At 49.1% G+C, this 16,268-nt stretch overlaps 2 protein-coding genes across 6 annotated transcripts in view; one reads left to right on the top strand and one right to left on the bottom strand.

Annotated features, from left to right (window-relative positions):
• IL10RA (interleukin 10 receptor subunit alpha) overlaps positions 1-16,268 on the bottom strand; it is a 442,741-nt gene that overhangs the window by 11,734 nt on the left and 414,739 nt on the right. The window contains exons 2-4 of the mRNA XM_050758409.1: positions 3,441-3,608; positions 1,364-1,484; positions 254-432 (exon numbers count right to left, since the gene is read on the bottom strand). Of these exons, the coding sequence (XP_050614366.1) occupies positions 254-432; positions 1,364-1,484; positions 3,441-3,507 (367 nt within the window). The 5' untranslated portion in view covers positions 3,508-3,608. The remainder of the gene's footprint in view (positions 1-253; positions 433-1,363; positions 1,485-3,440; positions 3,609-16,268) is intronic.
• The window catches only part of FXYD6 (FXYD domain containing ion transport regulator 6), a 286,618-nt gene that overhangs the window by 134,624 nt on the left and 135,726 nt on the right, over positions 1-16,268 (top strand). Inside the window, exon 1 of one of the 5 annotated variants that reach the window (XM_050758475.1) lies at positions 3,866-3,869. The exons of the other annotated variants lie outside the window; for them this stretch is intronic. The gene's annotated coding sequence lies outside the window, so the exon portion shown is untranslated. Of the gene's footprint in view, positions 1-3,865; positions 3,870-16,268 lie in introns of those variants that run through there. 5 annotated transcript variants of the gene reach the window in all.

Raw genomic sequence — 16,268 nt, 5'->3', positions numbered from 1 at the left:
AGCTGCCCCAATCCACCCCAAGACCTCTCTTCTGTAGGATAAAAAACTCCAGTTCCCTTTGAAATCTTAAACAACTTGGGCTCTATTTTATCTAACATTCTCCAAAGTTCTGCCCTATTTGGGCAACTAGTTCTCCAGCCAGGGAGCCTGGCTGACATGGTAAGCTATGGTAATAGACAGAAAAGCTCTAGACTAGAGTTCCTGGCTGGAAGGGACTTCAGAGACATGTTCTAAATCAAGGGAGGAAAAGCACCTTCATCCAAAGAGAAGCGGGTGTTGGTGACGGTCCAGTTGGAGTGCCGGCTGCCGTCCACAGCACGCACTCTGGCCCGGTAGCCATTGCTGCGGTACAGGTCCAAGGTCACCGCGGTAAGGTCATAGGACAGGGCCTGGCTACAGTTGGAGATGGAGTTCCAGCGCCCTATTCCATACCTGAAGAGACACGAGGTTAGGCACTGGAAAGGAGCTTGTGCTCAATCCTACCTCCTTTAAGGGAGACGCAAGAGGCCAGGAAGAGAGCTCCCACAGTGGGAGAAACTGGGACAGCCCTCAGGCTATATCCTCTAGTCCACGGCAGCTCATTGTGAGGGGTCTCCCTTGGTCCTGGGACCCTGTACCAATTTCCATGTGGTCTAGAAGATTTTTAGACAGGAATACGAGTAATCCCAGCTCTTCCAGAAAGCCTTGCTAGCTCCTATAGCACAGCCCAGTCTCTCCCTTCTCATTGTGTTTGCAGTCATTAGGGTTCCCCTGTTGTCTGGCTATACTGTGGATGCTTCTCCTGCTTTTCCAGTAAGACAGAAAAGCCTCGGAGGCCAGAGGTGGTGGCTCATGTCTATAATCCCAGCACTTTGGGAGGCTGAGGTGGGCGGATTCCCTGAGGTCAGGAGTTTGAGACCAGCCTGGCCAACATGGTGAAATGCCGTCTCTACTAAAAATGCAAACATTAGCCAGGCATGGTGGTAGGCTCCTGTAATCCCAGCTACTAGGGATGCTGAAGTGGGAGAATTGCTTGAACCCAGGAGGCAGAGGCTGCAGTGAGCTGAGATTGCATCACTGCACCCCAGCCTGGGGGACAGAGCAAGAAGCTGTCTTAAAACAAAACAAAAGAAAAAAAAGAAAAGCCTTGGTGCAAAGGCTTTTCTTACTCTGGAGTGAGCAAAGGCTCTGGCCTTTTCACCCAGAGCTCCGGCATATTGCTCAACACAGGAGTCTCAATCAGTACTTGCCATCTGCTGGCTTTGTGTCAGGGGCCCTCAGGCACTCACTTCATTAACAAGGCAGGTATCTTCCCATACTAGGGGAGTGTGGGACTAGGCAGGGATTCACTCTTCCCTCCCCTTCCCTCTTCCCCTTTCCTCACCTCAGGAGTGCCACTTCATAGCAGGTACTTTCAGACTGATTTGGGATGGGTGTCCAGTGGAGGATGTGGTGGAAAAATTCTGCTTCAAACCACACAGATGGCGGGCTGGGCAGCTCTGTCCCTGGGGAGAAGAATGTCAGTACCACAGCTGGGAGGACCCACCCCCCAAGGATGAGGAGGAGGCTGGGGATGGTGGCAAGCAATATAACAGCTACCATTTCTTGAGTGCTTTACTATGAGCTGAGTGCTGGGCTAAGTACTTTACATATGTTCCATTTAATTAGCACAGTAGCCCTACACAGCAGGCATGGATGACCCCAATTTTATCAAAGAAGAAAGGCAGGTTCAGAGAGGTTGTGACTCACCCGAGGCCAGTAGAGCCAGTAAGGGGCAGAGTGGGCATATGAATCCAGATATATCTGATTCTAGAGCTAATGTGTCTCCCTAAATCACTGTCCTGTGCTGTCTGTGATCAGAAGCTGCAGTGGTGGCTGAGAACAGCCAAGCTGAGTCTGATGCCTCCCAGGGAAGAAGGCAGGGGCCGAGGGCTAAGTAAGTTGGCAATAAGCTCTCAGATGTGTTAGTCGCTGGCTCTGCCCCATCCCTGTCTCTGCTCTAGCACTATTCCTAGGCTTGACCCCATCCCCACACCTGGTCCCCAACTTGGCTTGGCCCAGGCTCCAGCTCAAAGCCATCTCATTAAGTACACAGACAGCCCGCTTGCTGACATCTGCCTGCTTCTCTTCACAGGTCTCCTGGGCTCCCCAAGCTAAGTGCTTGCCTCATTCCCTAGTTTCTAGAAGGGCTTTGCCTGTAGCCAGATGCCCAATCCCTGGCTGGGCAAGGACAGATGGAATAAGTCAGCTCTGGCTCTACACATGACTGAGGACATCCCCACAAGAGCTGGCACCCGTAGCTCCCAGGCAAGATACTCAATACCAATTCCTAGCTCCACTCTCCCTTTACCCCTAGTACACACCATTCACCATGGGAAACACTGCTGAACCCATTGTCTTCTTTGTAAGAATGCAACAAACATTTCTACTTTAAGAGTCTTGCTGATCAAGCAGACAGAAGTATGTGCAAGGCCAATGGCTGGTTGATTCCCCTTCTCTCCTCCTTGACCCCTAAGTTCTCTCCATTTGACAGCGACTCTGCTCCGCTCCCTAGTTTTCTAACTTCTCGACATCTCTCTAATCATGCACCTGTTTTTTATTTATTTTTTCGGGGATGCTGTCATCTGTCTCTTGCTTTCTTTCTTATACCGTCTTTGATCTTCGCGTCAGTGCCTTGATTTCGAAACATTAGACGGAAAGTGAAAAACGCAGGGAGTCTTTGTGGTGTTTGGGCTGCACGTCCCCGACTCAGCTCTCGATCACGTGAATGGCTGACTGCATGTTTTACTTTGTATTTTGGTGTCACGAAGAAGCAGTTTCGGTCATTGCTCTCTGTCTCTGCTCTTGGTCCCTCCAACTCCGGGCTCTCTCATTCTCTCTCTGGGGTTTACTTTTCTTAGTGGCAGAAACTTGGCCAGAGAACTGCCTGGGTTAGGAGCCTGAACTAAGGGAAGAGGGAGGCAGGTGGCAGCGGGAGTGAGTTGGGGGCTACAGGTGGAGCACGGGGGATCAGATCGCGGAGATCAGGGAGGGATGAAGGTGAGATGGGAGGAGGACAGAAAGCGGTTAGTTGAAGGACTAGGAGAAGGGAGAGTCAGAAGATCAAAATTATTCCCCAAGGGGACAAGAAGTCCCGTCATTTGAACCTAAACAGCAAAAAACCTAGATCTAAACTTAAGGCTCATGGAGAAGTGGGTGGATGATGAGGTTTGCGGGGTGGGGGTTTGGCCTTGCACATACTTCTCTATCCTTCCCAATCCGTCAGTTCCTGTCAGCCTCAGCCTCTTCCACTTCCACAACAGGTAAGCCTGAGATTCAGGTTTGCCAGAGTAAGGGAGCCCGGCCCGGCACCCGTCTCCCCAGAGGGCCAGCCAGCCAGGGCTCTCCACTGGATGGAGAACTTTTAACGGAGCGGGCGCGGAGAGGGCAGGGCAGGGAAAGGCCGCGTCCCAGAGCCTTACCATGAGCGTCTGAGCCAAGACGGCGACTGAGGAACGCCGCCAGCAGCACTACGAGGCGCGGGAGCATCCTGGGCACGCCGCATCGTCCGGGGCCGGAGCCGAGCCGGCCTGCGCGCCTCCAGCGACCCTTAGGCTGGGACTGACAGCTGCGCCGTCCTCTCCGCCCGCGCCCAGCCGGGCTGACGTCCGCGGGGCGTTGCCTACAGACGCCCCGCCCCCGAGGCCGTGGATGGGGAACCACGTCCCACAGGGAGCCCGCCTGGGGCAAACCCGAGACTGTCCCGGGGCGGAAGCGGGCTCTGGCCACCCCTCCTTTCCCTTGCCCCTGGGCCTCCAGTGCCTTCGGGTCAAAGTGGTCCAGGTAGCCCTGCAGGCCGTGCGTGCGTGCGTGTGTGTGTGTGTGTGTGTGTGTGTGCAAGTGTTGGGGGGCAGGTGGCCAGGCTCAGCCTCGCCCCTGAGTGCGGAAGGTCGGGTGAGGGCGTCCGACCCGCTTTTACTGGGCGTGCCACGGCTTGGCGTTGAAGATGTGGCCGCGGCCGCTCCAAATGGGGAGGAGGTAGTTGCAGGCGCTTGAGGGCAAGGGCGCCAGGACGGGGCTTTGGGTCTTGGCGTTGCCCCAGGGCCTCCGTGTGGGGGTCTGAGGACACCGATGAATGAGTACTGCGTAGTCACCTACTTAATTGTTGGAGGGGGGGTCTACGACTAAGCAGTTTATGCAGACCTGCCCCCAAAGTCCCAGGAAACTGAGAGGCCCAAGAAAGAGGCTTTTAACCAGCAGCTTAATAGCTGAGCCTCAAACCGCGATTTTTTTTTTTTTTAGACAGAGTCTCGCTCTGTTGTTGCCCAAGGTGGAATGCAGTGGCACAATCTCGGCTCACTGCAACCTTCGCCTCCCAGGTTCAAGCGATTCTCCTGCGTCAGCCTTCCGAATAGCTGGGATTACAGGCATGCGCCACCACGCCTGGGCTAATTTTTGTATTTTTAGTAGAGACGGGATTTCACCATGTTGGCCAGGCTGGTCTCGAACTCCTGACCTCAGGTGATCCACCCGCCTCGGCCCCCCAAAGTGCTGGGATTACAGGCGTGAGCCACCGCGCCTGGCCTTAAACCGTGTTTTAAACTTAGTTTTTCTTCTTTCCTTTTTTCTCTCCCCTCCTGGGCCTCAAGATATCACTTTGAGATAAACTGTGTGTATGTTACCTCTCATCTTAAAATACAGCCTCAGGATGTGCTGTGAACATCCACTCCCTTTCCTGTCCCATACTGTACTCCTGTGCCTTATGCACGGTTATTTACCTACGTGCTTGTTAGGCACACGCTATGCTCTTTTCTGGTCATATATTTCCTTAGATGCCTCAGGAGATGCATCCTGATAGGGACAAGGCACCTCCGGAATTCTCTCTCCAGCAAAAGCTTACTTCCGGAATTGAACCTACACCCTGCTAAAGAGTAACTAATTTATAACCTGGCAGGATCCACGATTGCACCAGCCCCTCCACCAATTAAGACCATAATTAAAGAGGACCACCCGAACAAGTCATGCTACCTGGCACCTCCTAACCTCACCCTTGCCTTTTCTACATTTCAGATCCTTTCTTAAAAAACCCCTGTGCTCCCCCCGTGAATTGAAGAGTGGAATTGTTTGCTGCTCTTCCCCTGCTAGCATGGCAGCTAGCAGATTTTCCTTTATTATCCATTCTTTCTACAAGCAGCAAGCAGCCAGACCCTTTTGCAGGAACTGACACATCCAGTTCCTTAGAAAAAAAACATTTTGTAAGGACATAAACAGAAGCCACGTTTGTGTCTCCATGCTTCACTCCCAGGCCCAGGGCAAACAGACCATACGGGAAGGGTGATTCAGAAAAGATGTGTAGGACAGTTGAAGTATGGTAACATCAAAGTTATTTGACCTAAGGGCCAGATTTACAGTAAGTGCTTGCACTTACACAAGGAGCACTTGATAAGCTGGGAATCTCAGAGGCCTTCTGGGAGACTCAGAAGCCAACATGGCCAAAACTGTGGATTAGCATCCAACATGGAGTTGCTTTAGCCTCCATAAGGACTTCTCCCAGCCTCTTTTGGGTTTCCCTCGCTCGCTTGAAATCTGATATTCAGACCAATTTTTGTGTTGGGTAATAGCACTACTGGAGTGCTGGGTAACACCTCAGCCCATCCTCAGTCTCTCATACCTCTGTGTCACTTGGCTCATCTGAGGCCATCTCCAGATGAACCAAAGATGTGAGGATATGGGAGACAGACTGTCCATCACTTTTTCTTGGAGGCTGACCCCTGCTTCAAAGAGTGTGTGTGCATGCACTTGCAGTCATATGATTTGCAGTGGCCAGTCTGTGGATTTGGATTTCATTGTGGTGTGGAGCACGTGTCTGTAAGTCTGTTTGTCAAGTGCATATGCGTGCTTGGGACTGTGTGTGCATCCCTGGAACTCTGCCCTTTTTCTCAGAGAAACCAAAGAAGAGGGACTCAGGACATTTCTGACCAGCAACGCCCCCCTCCAGGTCTGATGCCCCACCCACACGGCCACATCCCACCCTGCCTGTATTGTAGTTTGTACCTTCATTTGGTAGTTCTTGTTCCTGAGCTCTTGTCCTGTGTTCAAGAGGAATGAGGATTCGCTGACAGTTGAAAGGTAAGGATGGGCAGAGAATAATTTTATTGAGTGATGGACCAGCTCTCAGCAGAGAGGAGATGGGGAGGGGGGTGGTTCCCCACCCTCACAGTTGGGTGTTTTTTTTTTTTCTCATTGTGGCTGGGTCCAGGGCTTTTTCTGGACTGAGAATAGGGAGTGCATGCTGATTGGTTTGTGAGTATGCAAAAAAGGTTAAAGTGAAGACACCACTCAAAGGTAAGCACAACAGTGTAGAAAACCAGTTAGGAAAGGGTAGGTGTATGTAAAATAGGTGAAGGGTGGGGATCAGTCAGAGAAAAATGTGCCAAATGGGAAGACAGGTTCTCAATCTGGTCCGAAGATTTAACTTGTAGCTTGGCTTTCAGGTTTTAAATTGTCTTCGACTTGGAGGTGGGGTTTCACCAGGGATTCGCCCTATCTGCCTAGGCATTTGACTGCCTTCTGTAACTATCACCTGCTCCTGGGAAGTTTCCCTGGCAGTGCCCAGTGCCCACATGGAGGGCCTTATTCACTGCAGCTTTTGAGAAAGGGCCCCAAACTTAGGTGTATGACACCAGAACTGTGCGTGGTCTAGGAGTTAGTGAGGCATTATCCCCATGGTTTGTGGAGATATAATTTCCACCCTATTTCAATATTTTCAGAGTGGAAATCTCTCTGCCCAGTGGCCTGGACTGAGAGTGTGCCAGGTTGGCTGGGGGTGGGAGCTGGGAGATCCCATCCTGCATCTAAGAGTCTACACTGGGACTAGAAAGACCTCACTCTTGATGATAGTCAGCGAAGGCAGGGGTGCCTCAGCTACACAGATGGGGGAGAGTGGTATCTGCAGGCCTGCCAGGACACATGATCAGCCAGGGCCGCCCTCAGGAGACAGCTCTTGTTGCCACATCCCCAGATGAGTGGAGAGGGCAAGCCCCAGCTTTTTTAACGTGTGAAGATGTTTTTTTATATTCTCTGTTGCTCAAGTGAGAAATAAGATGGTAAAGTGCTCAGGAGTACCCTGTCATGACCCAAGGGGTGTGGCTGCCTTCTGAAACAACTACTTAGTTCTCCCTGACCTTTTAAAAGAGAAAGACACTGTGATGTTTCTTCCTGAACTTTTTTTTTTTTGTAGACAAGGTCTCTCTCTGTTGCCCAGGCTGGAGTGCAGCAGCACAATCTTGGCTCACTGCAACCTCCACCTCTCAGGTTCAAGTGATTCTCATGCCTCAGCCTTCCAAGTAGCTGGGATTACAGGCACCCACCACCATGCCTGGCGACATTTTTGTATTTTTAGTAGATACGGTGTTTCACCATGTTGGCCAGGCTGGTCTCGAACTCCTGACTTCAAATGATCCGCCTGCCTCAGCCTCCCAAAGTGCTGGGATTACAGCCAACGCACCCGGCCAGTTCCTGAACTTGTCTTTACTTTTATTTTTTGTTGATGTATAAGAGTCTTACACGTTACCATTTTGAAGGAGAATCAAAATTTTTAATTTGTTCATATGACAATATTTACTGGACACTCGTTGTGGGCCAGATGCTGTCCTGATGCTAGGAATAAAATGGTGATCACAACTAGGTCCCTTCCCCCAAGAAGCAATCTGGCTAGAGACAGAAAGTGAACAGAGATTTTGATACACAGTGGTAAGTGCTCTGGGAAGGCAAGTACAGTCTGATGTGGGGACAAAAGACACGGGCACTCAGCCACACTTGGGATAAACAGATAAGGAAAGCTTCCTGAAGGAGGTGGCATCTAAGTTAAGACTTGAGGGAGGAATAGGAGGTAGCTAATGAAGAGTGGATAGGGAGGGTATTCCAGACAGAAGGAAGTGTTTACTTGGAGATGAGGGAATATGGCCCTTTTTAAGAACCCTGGAAAGTGGGTAAACTGGCATTCTTGTTTTAAGATGAGAAAACCACAGTGGCTAACACAGGTTAATACCTTGCTCAGGGCAGAGCCAGGATTTGAATGCAGGCTATTCCAATGTATCCTGCTGCCTCATGGAGAGCACCCAGAATGGGAGTTATGTCAGGCATGTGATTACTGTACTTGAAAAGGAAGAAAAAGAAACACGGAACCCACATGTTTATTTTGTTTTGTATTCAGTGTTCTGAAAAGTCTACCCTAAAGTTCTGTGAATTCTGGTATTCATGCAAGTAGAGAGACATATGATAGGAAGCAATCATTAAAGGATATTCTCTTTTTAAATTTTTATTTATTTATTTATTTTTTTTGAGACAAGGTTTCACTCTGTCACCCAGGCTGGAGTGCAGTGGATTGATCTTGGCTCACTGCAGCCTCTACCTCCCAGGCTCAAGCGATCCTCCCACCTCAGCCTCCTGAGTAGCTGGGACTACAGGTGCAGGCCACCATGCCCAGGTAATTCTTTTGTTTTGTTTTGGTAGAGATGAGGTGTTACCATGTTGCCCAGGCTGGTCTGGAACTCCTACGCTCAAACAATCCTCCTGCCTCAGCCTCCCAAAGTGCCAGGATTACAAGTGTGAGCCACCACGCTGGGCCATACCTTCTATTAATATTTATTGAGTTTTTATGACCTATCAAGCACTGTGTGAAATACTTCATGTGTTGTAGCAGAGAATAGCCAGATGCTTAGCAATCCCAGTTCCTCTTCCTGGGCACATGGGACAACTCATATTTCTCAATCCCCCTTGCAGTTAAGTAGAATATGTGGCTGGCTTTTAACCAATGTAAAGTTGAGTTGATGGGTGCCGCTTCCAGGCCTGGCTGCTAACTCTGTCTTTGCTATTCTGCCAGCCATCTGGAGGAGTCCAGTGGAGGGCTCCAAGGGAATAGAGGGAGCTTGGACCCCTGAATCACCTCTTGCAGGACAGCTGTACAGAAAAGACACCCAGTTTGCATCAGCCTATTGATTGGGTGAGGAGTACACCCTTATTGTATCAAGCCACTGAGATTGTGAAATTTTTTTCATAGCAGCTAGTGTTAACTACCCTGAATAATCCGCAAACCTTATTTCAGTTAATCCTTACTGAAGGATAGTGAGATAAGCATCATTATCAGTGTTTTACAGATGGGAAAATGAGGTCAGAGACTGAGTCACTTGCCCACATCATTCACTCAGTAAGTAGCAGAGCTAGGAGCCTGTCGGACTGGTCTGTTTGACTCCAGAGCTCATGCTTTTACTAGCACATGAACAGTGCCCTTCTAAATCTTGGAAGAGTTCTTGCAAGAGACAAATGTCGAGTAACTGAGGGAAAGAGAGAATGGGGTCGGAGAGAAAGAGAAGGGGGAGGGCAAGGGAGGAGGAGCAGCTGAGGGCTGAGACTCTAGTAGAGGGTAGAGGGATGTGGTGAGCCCAGGGAACCAGGGAACCTGCTGAGTGAACATCTCGCCCCAAGGGCTACCCTGGGAAATTTTGAGGGCAGACTTGGGCTCTGGGTGGTTCCATTGTCTCATTTTCATTTTACTTTATCGTGGTGTTCAGGATGATGCTGTTAAATGGGCATCCCTGGGGAGTCGGGTGGGCATCTGAGTGGGCAGGAGGTCTGTGCTTGAGTGTGTGAACAAGCACAACTTGCAGTTTCTGTCCCTGGACTGGTGAGTAGGGGAGTTCCAGGACTGTGATCACTGTGTCAGAGCTGCACATAACAGGGAGAGAGACAGAGGGAACTGACCGTGAGAAGGAGACACAGAGAAGGAAACTGTGTGGGTAGGAAACTTGGTAGTTGTTGGGTCCAGGAGAATTGCAGATGCACAGTGAGGGGCTTGCCCAGCCTCAGCAACAGCCCTGGGAGGAGTCTCCAGCTGCCGAACCTAATGAGTGTCCACATCCCTTCACCTTCTGCCTGGCTCCCTCCTGGAGGAGCACCAAAGAGCCCAGAAGGGACAAAACCCCATTCTCAACATTCCTCTCGACTCTGTGTGGTGGCTCAGGCTTGAATGGGGAGTTCCTAGAACTTTAGCTGGGTACGTGAAAGGTATCAGTGAAGAGTTTTAGGCAGGAGAGGGACATGGCAGATTTGCATTTTAAATAGAAGAGGAAATCTACAGCATGAAGGTGACTAGCCAGGGTAACTCACTAGTTAGTGACAGAATTAAAACTTTGGTCTTCAGATCGAAGCCCAACTCTCTGGCTATCAAACCACAGCAGCTGAGTTTGTGGAACTGTGAAGGCTGCGTGGGGTTGTCATGCCCATCAGTTTAGGGGGAAAGGGAAGAAGCACTGATCTCCCAGGTGAGAGAATGCCCCTGCTAATTCCTTTAAATCGGCAGAGCTGGGGCTAAGAGCCTTCTCTTTCCTATAATCTGCCTGGGACACTGTTCTTGGTCACTGCCCAAGGTGGGAGGAGCCTGGGTACCTCAAAACCAACAGACCTACTTCTAGCCCCAGTTTGGTCACTACCAGTCGTGTGCCCTGGGACTGGTCCCTTTGACTCTATTAGCTGTTGGCAAGATTGGAATCCGGGTTGTTGTAAAGCCAGACACAAAGTGTTCTGATAACTGATAATGGCTTCTCAAGTGAGAGGTAGTGGGTCTGTAGAAACATTGAGCAAAAAGCACGCTGACTAGAGGGATCTAGCCCCTTTCTTTCATGGCCTGGATGTGTTTGGCCTCACTCTGGGTTGTACGTTGTGCTGAGGCCCACCACACCATCTCGGGACAACTGGGGCCTTTGGCTGTACTTGGGACACCTCCCTCCCCCAGAATGATTTTAAGAAAATCACCTGGTCAGGAAGGCTGTGGGCCTGGTCCATTGTCACTGATCATGAACTTAGTCCTTCGTCATTGCTTTGTGAACTTGGGATGCAAGAAGTGAAGAACAGAACATTGACAGAAATATCTCGTGTCATTTCAAGACACAGTCGTGTCTTCCTTCTGCAGCCCAGATGGCCTTGACTTCTCCAGTTTTTAAGGGTGTCATTTCCCCTTAATTCTAAAATAACAACAGTTTGAACTCCCATCCCACAAAAGCAGGAAGTTCATCTGCTCTTGGGTTTCCAACCCAAGAGCCATCCTGGAGGGCTTGCAGCTCACCTCCGAGCCGCATGGTGGTGGCCTCTGAGCTGCAGCTGTTTGTTTGAAGTATGGACATGGGCCCATCACATTTGAAAAATGCTGTTGGAAGCTCTCAAATAACAAAAGTACCAAAGAGATAGTCGGTTACAGCTGCTCAAAGCAGTAGTTTCAGAGCACCCACCAGTTCAGCTGCATTTTGCAAACCCTCCTTAAGTTTCTGGCAGTGTTGGTGGCAGGGAGAGGTCAGTGAACTTCCTGCCTTTGGAAATCTCTAGGCCTCTCTGAACACGCTTCTTGCCCATAAAGAGAGGAGAGGCCTTCCTCTTCCTGCCCAAAGACCACCTGTTTTGTTTTTCACTTTTTGCCTCAAGATGATTCACAGCAAGAACATCAATATCTTTCAAGAGAAATTCCTAGACCTATCCTGAAGGTATAATCTGGCTCCAATGGCTCACATAGGACTAGTTGCCTTAAGCCTGCCTTGGCCTTAAATAACCCTGCAAGTGGGCCAGCAGCCATGTGGTCCAGATAGTGGCAAATCAGGCCCAATTCAGGGCCTTCCCCTAGTCATTCCTGCCCGGAAGGGAAAAGACTTGGTCTGCCTACTCTTCCCGTGGTTGTCTGGGCTCCTGCCCTGCAGTGAACAATGACTGGACAAAGGATAATGATTTTCAGCCATGGGGCAGCCTAAATTGAGACTTAGGGAAACCATTTCTGTAATTCCTCAGGGGCATGGTTCTGCTAAAGAAATACTCCACTAACATTGCTAAATGAAACCGGTAACACTTCAGTCTGAGGACTCTGTCTTGGACCCATCGCAGATGTTTAGGATGTCTTCAGAACAATGGGCATGCATGTTCTTTATATTGACAAGACCAAGAAGGTTCATCCAATACAGGGAGGCTCCCATATGAAGACAAATCCTAATCCCTACTCTCTCATGCAGAAATGTCTTGTAAATCCTTGAATTACAGTTCCTCAGCTTCAAGGATTTAAAGCTGTATATTCTTCCCTGTCTCTGGCAGCAGACCAAGTGCTCAATGGGAAGACCCAAGCCTGAGGTTCAAGCCCCAGGTCTGTCAGTTGCCATCTGTGACTTTGGGCAAGTCATGAATTCCCTAGGTCTCGGATTTCTTAGCTACGAAAGGAGGATAATACCACTTCTTCCAACCAATCAGCGTTGTTGAGAGGATGAACGCAAGCAAACATTTGTTAAGTACTCTTGCCTAGGCATGGTAGGATCCAAAAATTAGTAAGACACCGGCCTTATCAGGCTCATGCACTTTTAGGGTGTTTAGACTTCAATAGGTAACTTCATTATGATATGAGAAGAAACAGCTTAGATCTAAAGTGTTTTGTAAACTCTAAAGTGTTATATACTTGTGGATATTAGTACTGCTGTCATTTTTCCTATAAATTGGATTTCCTTTCTGTTCACTGCTGGACCAAACGTGTCTTGAGCAGCTCACAGTAGGAAGCCTCTTCTCCCTGTCCCCCAGGCTCCAGGAGGTCTCCCTGCCCACCGTGGAACCCTAGAATCCTCTCAGGGAGCTCCTGTCATCTACCTACATGCTTCCATTCCAGCACTGTTCCCAGGACACACTGGAAGTACAGTCTTTCCTCTTTCACAGAATTAATGACAAATATAAGAAATGGTCATTGGAGGCCAGCCAGGGATGACGAATGGTGAGCGTGTACAAGTGCCCAGCAGAGGATGTGTGGGGGGCGGGCATGAAGAGAGAAGCTCTGCAGTCCTAAGGAATAGTGGAAGTTTTATAATTTATAAGAAAACGAAAGTCAGAGAGGAAGAGCTATCTCAAGAGCATAGCGGGTTCACACCTCGCCCCCAGATTCATTCTGTGGCGATCTGACCTTTTGGGACAGAAGAACAAGACAGGTGATGTTCTTCGCACCTCCTTTTCCAAACTCTTTTAAACAGGCCAACATTTGGGTGATTTTGATGGGGGAGGTCCTGCTGGTATCCCTGATAGTCTGTAGCCACCCCTTTTTCTGTCTTCACTAACCTGCCCCTCTGTCCTACCCCAGCCTTTCTTCTCAGGACACCCCAAAATTCCAGTGGAAAATTACCAGGGCCATGAAAAAAAATTAGCGTTTCTTCCAAGCATTCTTTGAGTTCTTGTATATGGTGAGGTTATCTTTACATTAAAAAAAATTTTAAGCTAGCGAGGTACAGCGGCTCACACCTGTGATCCCAGCACTTTGGGAGGCTGAGGCGGGTGGATCATCTGAGGTCAGGAGTTCAAGACCAGCCTGACCAACATGGTGAAACCCCGTCTCTACTAATGACCAAAAAAAAAAAAAAAAATAGCTGGACAAGGTGGCACATGCCTGTAATCGCAGCTACTTAAGAGGCTGAGGCAGGAGAATTGCTTGAACCCAGGAGGCGGAGATTGCAGTGAGCTGAGATTGCGCCATTGCACTCCAACTTGGGCAACAAGGGTGAAACTCTGTCTCAAAAAAAAAAAAAAATTAAACTTTAATTAGTAAATGTGTTCAAAACCCATACAAGTTCTTAAAGTAAATACATATTCAGAAATATACACAGTTTCGATCGACACTTGATGCACAGTATGAAGTTTCAAAGAGGTGACTCGTGTTTACTGTTGCACATTGTAGAAATAAATTCTCAGCCTAACTTTGGAAAGCTGAAGTAAATAGATGCTGAGATTCGTGAAATTCTGGTAAGTGGTCACTACGTGTGTCTATATTTATACATTAACAGAAGTGTTTCCACGTGTTTTCTGGGGACTCACCCATCCACTGTCCACTCACAAAGCGAAATACTGAGGGCAGTTGGTCACAGCCTCTTGCTATTACACCACTTTCTTGAGCCCCAGACTCAAGATTACTTCCCCCTCTCCACTCAGTTCTTCTCCCTAGGCCAACTGTGGTCACTACATATTAAAGCATAAGTCAGTTGCACAGCTCTTCTGAGATCCCAATTTGGTGACAAAGTTCCTAATTGCCACACCTTCCTCTTGGATCAGTAGCTCAAATCTGCAAACACTCATTGTGTAGTCCCTCTGTCAGGCACTGTGCTAAGCACCTGGTGACAAAAACAGAAAAGATACTACATTTGTCTTGGAGGATGTTTAGTTAGAAAGAGTGGGGGAAAGGAAACCTACGTTTTATTGTTGTGCTGGCCAATTTGCTACTACGTACTTCCTCTGATTCTGTGTGAGAGAGGTCTTCTCTTCCCATTTTACAGAGGAGGAAACTGACTCTTAGAAAGGTTATATGCTTTTCCCAAGGTAACTCCGTAAGTGGTGCAGCTGGCTTTTAAACCCAGGTCTGCCTCTAACTATTCCTGTTGACTACTCCTGCCAGTGCCAAGCACACCAGCCACAGACAGAAGGCAGCAAGTGGACAACTCCAGCAGTAGGCCAGTTGGAAGGCTGACAGAAAGAACCAACTTTGGGGACTACTGGCAGGTGTTTGGGTGCTGCCAGTTCCCCCTGTGGGAGGCTCACAGACCAAGGCAGCCAGGGGTGGGGTCTGTGGGAATGAAAATTACTAGAAAGTATAAGAAATGCCTTGACAGGGTTTGCATTTGGCACGGAGGACCTGCAGAAGTGGCTGGGCTGGTGGCTTCTGAAGCAGAGACTTTATCATCCTGCTCCCATCACTCCTACCTGACGGTGCTCACCCCAGCGCCTCCATTTTCCCGGAGAAATGCCCCCTGAGAGTGTTTATTCTTCAATAGCTGTTGGTTTCCTGCCACATCCCAGGCTTCATTCGAGGCAGACAAAGCAAACAAAACTGCCACATGGAGTGTTCATTGTAGCAGGAGGAGACGGACACCAAGAGTCAATAAATGAGAGAAATGTGTAGTATGTCAGACAGTGATAAATGCCACCGAGAACAATAAAGTAAGAAAGGGGTTTAGGGAATGGGGGAGTTGCCTTTTTTTTTCTTTTTTTCCTTTTTCCTCCCCCACTGCCATTTTTTTTCCTTTTTTTCTTTAGATTTATTTATAAAGACAGGATCTCCCTATGTTGCCCGAGCTGGTCTTGAACTCCTGGGCTCAAGCGATCGACCTGCCTTAGCCTCCCAAAGTGCTGAGATTATAGGCGTGAGCCACTGCCCCTGGCCTCCACCTCCATGTTAAATAGAGTGGGCAGTTTCCCCAGTAGGTGACATTAGAACAAGGACCCAAAGGAGGTGAGGAATGAACCATGTGGATATCTGGACGAAGGGTGCTGTGGGCAAAGGGAACGGCAAGTGCCAGGCCTCCAGGTAAGGGCGTGTCTGGCCGGTGTGGGAGGGGTTGGCACCTAGTGAGTGAGGCCCACCTGGGTGAGGGCTGGCTCCTTCATGGGGATCATGGCTACCGGCTGACTGATAGAGAGACAGACAGGGGACTTGAGAACTCTCAGCCTCCCCCACTTCTGGAGAACATTCCCTGGAGGAGAGGTGAGGGAGGCATGGACATAGGGCTCTTCTTCCTCTGGCTTCTGAGTAAATTACGATCCCCCTACACAGTCAGGCTCTAGCCCTCCTTACATGCACCCTCTCCTCTCTTCTTGATACCCCTTTCTTTTTTCCTTTTAAAATTATTTCAGATTATTCTAGATTATTCCTTCCCCCATAAATCTGAGGTGCTTAGACACGGAGAAGGCAGGAGGGTTTTGGGGGTCAGGATGAGGAGGGTTTTGGAGGTCAAGTGTATTTGTTTCCCATGGCTATAACAAATTATCACACACTAGGTGGCTTAAGATGACAGAATGGATTCTCTCCTGGTTCTGGTAGGTCTGAAATCAGTTTCATTGGGCTGCAATCAAGGTACTGGCAGGGCTGGAATGTTCTAGGAAGGAATGTGTTCCTTGCCTCTTTTGGCTCCTGGTGGCTTGCCTTCGTGTGTGTGTGTGAAATCTCTCCCTGCCTCTTTCTTATGCCAAAAATTTCTTAAGCGCTGCAATGCAATTGCATTTAGGGCTCACTTTGATCATCTAGGATAACCCCCCCATCTCAAGACTCAAGATACAAAGACACTGTTCCCATATAAAGTAACACACAGGCTCAAGGGATTAGGTCTGGATATCTTTTGGGGGCCATTTTCATCCCACCACAGAGGGTGCTCCAGTTTAAACATTCATCTCTATATTCATTCAGTCATTCCCTATTCAACACAGGGTCACTGGCCATTTCCTCAGTGCCAGGCAGTATGCAGGATGCTGGGAATACA

This window comes from Macaca thibetana, chromosome 14 (assembly GCF_024542745.1).
Source record: "Macaca thibetana thibetana isolate TM-01 chromosome 14, ASM2454274v1, whole genome shotgun sequence".
In the NCBI taxonomy this organism is placed as follows: Eukaryota; Metazoa; Chordata; class Mammalia; order Primates; family Cercopithecidae; genus Macaca; species Macaca thibetana.
This window is presented reverse-complemented; position numbering and strand designations above follow the sequence as displayed.